This window comes from Lottia gigantea (genome assembly GCF_000327385.1).
Source record: "Lottia gigantea unplaced genomic scaffold LOTGIsca_10790, whole genome shotgun sequence".
Taxonomy (NCBI): domain Eukaryota; kingdom Metazoa; phylum Mollusca; class Gastropoda; family Lottiidae; genus Lottia; species Lottia gigantea.
The window spans coordinates 1-1,190 of record NW_008706956.1 but is presented as its reverse complement, the minus strand read 5'-3'; the positions used below and the strand labels follow the sequence as shown (position 1 = coordinate 1,190).

The following is a 1,190-nucleotide window of genomic DNA, read 5'->3' as shown; positions in this document are numbered from 1 at the left end:
GCCGTCCTGTGAAAACCTTGTAACTGATTATTTGTGGTTTTGAGGAAATCGAGAAAAACTGCCTCATTTTTACTCTAATTATGCCACAATGATGCCTTTTGGAATGAATGTCATTGAAGTATACTTGTATTGTTACCTGTTATTGTTTATTGTGAGACCCAATTTTTATGAGATTCGTGCTACTTACGAGGTTGTCATTTAAGCATGCATAAGTCTTATTTGAAGATACGAGGTATTCAGTATAGTACTTAGTAGTGTATAACACCAAATAGTCAATATGGCAATGTCGATGTATGAAATATATGATTATATTCATGGATATTTCATTGGTTTACCAAGCTCAGTCAATATTTGACATTTTTCAGGTTCGTCAAAGTTATGAAAGTCATGTTTGGAAATGTAGCCTACTATGGCGTTCTGATTACGTACATTATATTACGATTTCATTATCGAAGAAAACTATCTGTCAGCCCGTTTGATATATTATGCGCATATCAATTTCTATAACTTTATCAACTTCTATAACTTCGTCAACTTCTATAACTTTATCAACTTCTATAACTTTATCAACTTCTATAACTTTATCAACTTCAATAACTTTATCAACTTCTATAACTTTATCAACTTCAATAACTTTATCAACTTCTATAACTTTATCAACTTCAATAACTTTATCAACTTCTATAACTTTATCAACTTCTATAACTTTATCAACTTCTATAACTTCATCAACTTCTATAACTTTATCAACTAATATAACTTTATCAACTTCTATAACTTTATCAACTTCTATAACTTTATCAACTTCTATAACTTTATCATTATCAACTTCTATAACTTTATTAACTTCTATAACTTCTATAACTTTATCAACTTCTATAACTTTATCAACTTCTATAACTTTATCAACTTCTATAACTTTATCAACTTCTATAACTTTATCAACTTCTATAACTTTATCAACTTTATCAACTTCTATAACTTTAACAACTTTATCAACTTCTATAACTTTATCAACTTCTATAACTTTAACAACTTTATCAACTTCTATAACTTTATCAACTTCTATAACTTTATCAACTTCTATAACTTTATCAACTTCTATAACTTTATCAACTTCTATAACTTCTATAACTTTATCAACTTCTATAACTTTATCAACTTCTTTAACTTCATCAACTTCTATAACG

At 27.1% G+C, this 1,190-nt stretch overlaps 1 protein-coding gene across 1 annotated transcript; it reads right to left on the bottom strand.

Moving 5' to 3' along the window:
* Nucleotides 1-466: 466 nt before the first annotated feature.
* Nucleotides 467-1,182, bottom strand: LOTGIDRAFT_177000 (hypothetical protein; the record flags this gene model as incomplete). The annotated part of the gene is made up of 1 exon (XM_009046845.1): nucleotides 467-1,182. A coding segment is annotated over one exon (716 nt), but the record flags the coding sequence as incomplete, so codon positions are not given.
* Between the last annotated feature and the right edge of the window lie 8 nt (nucleotides 1,183-1,190).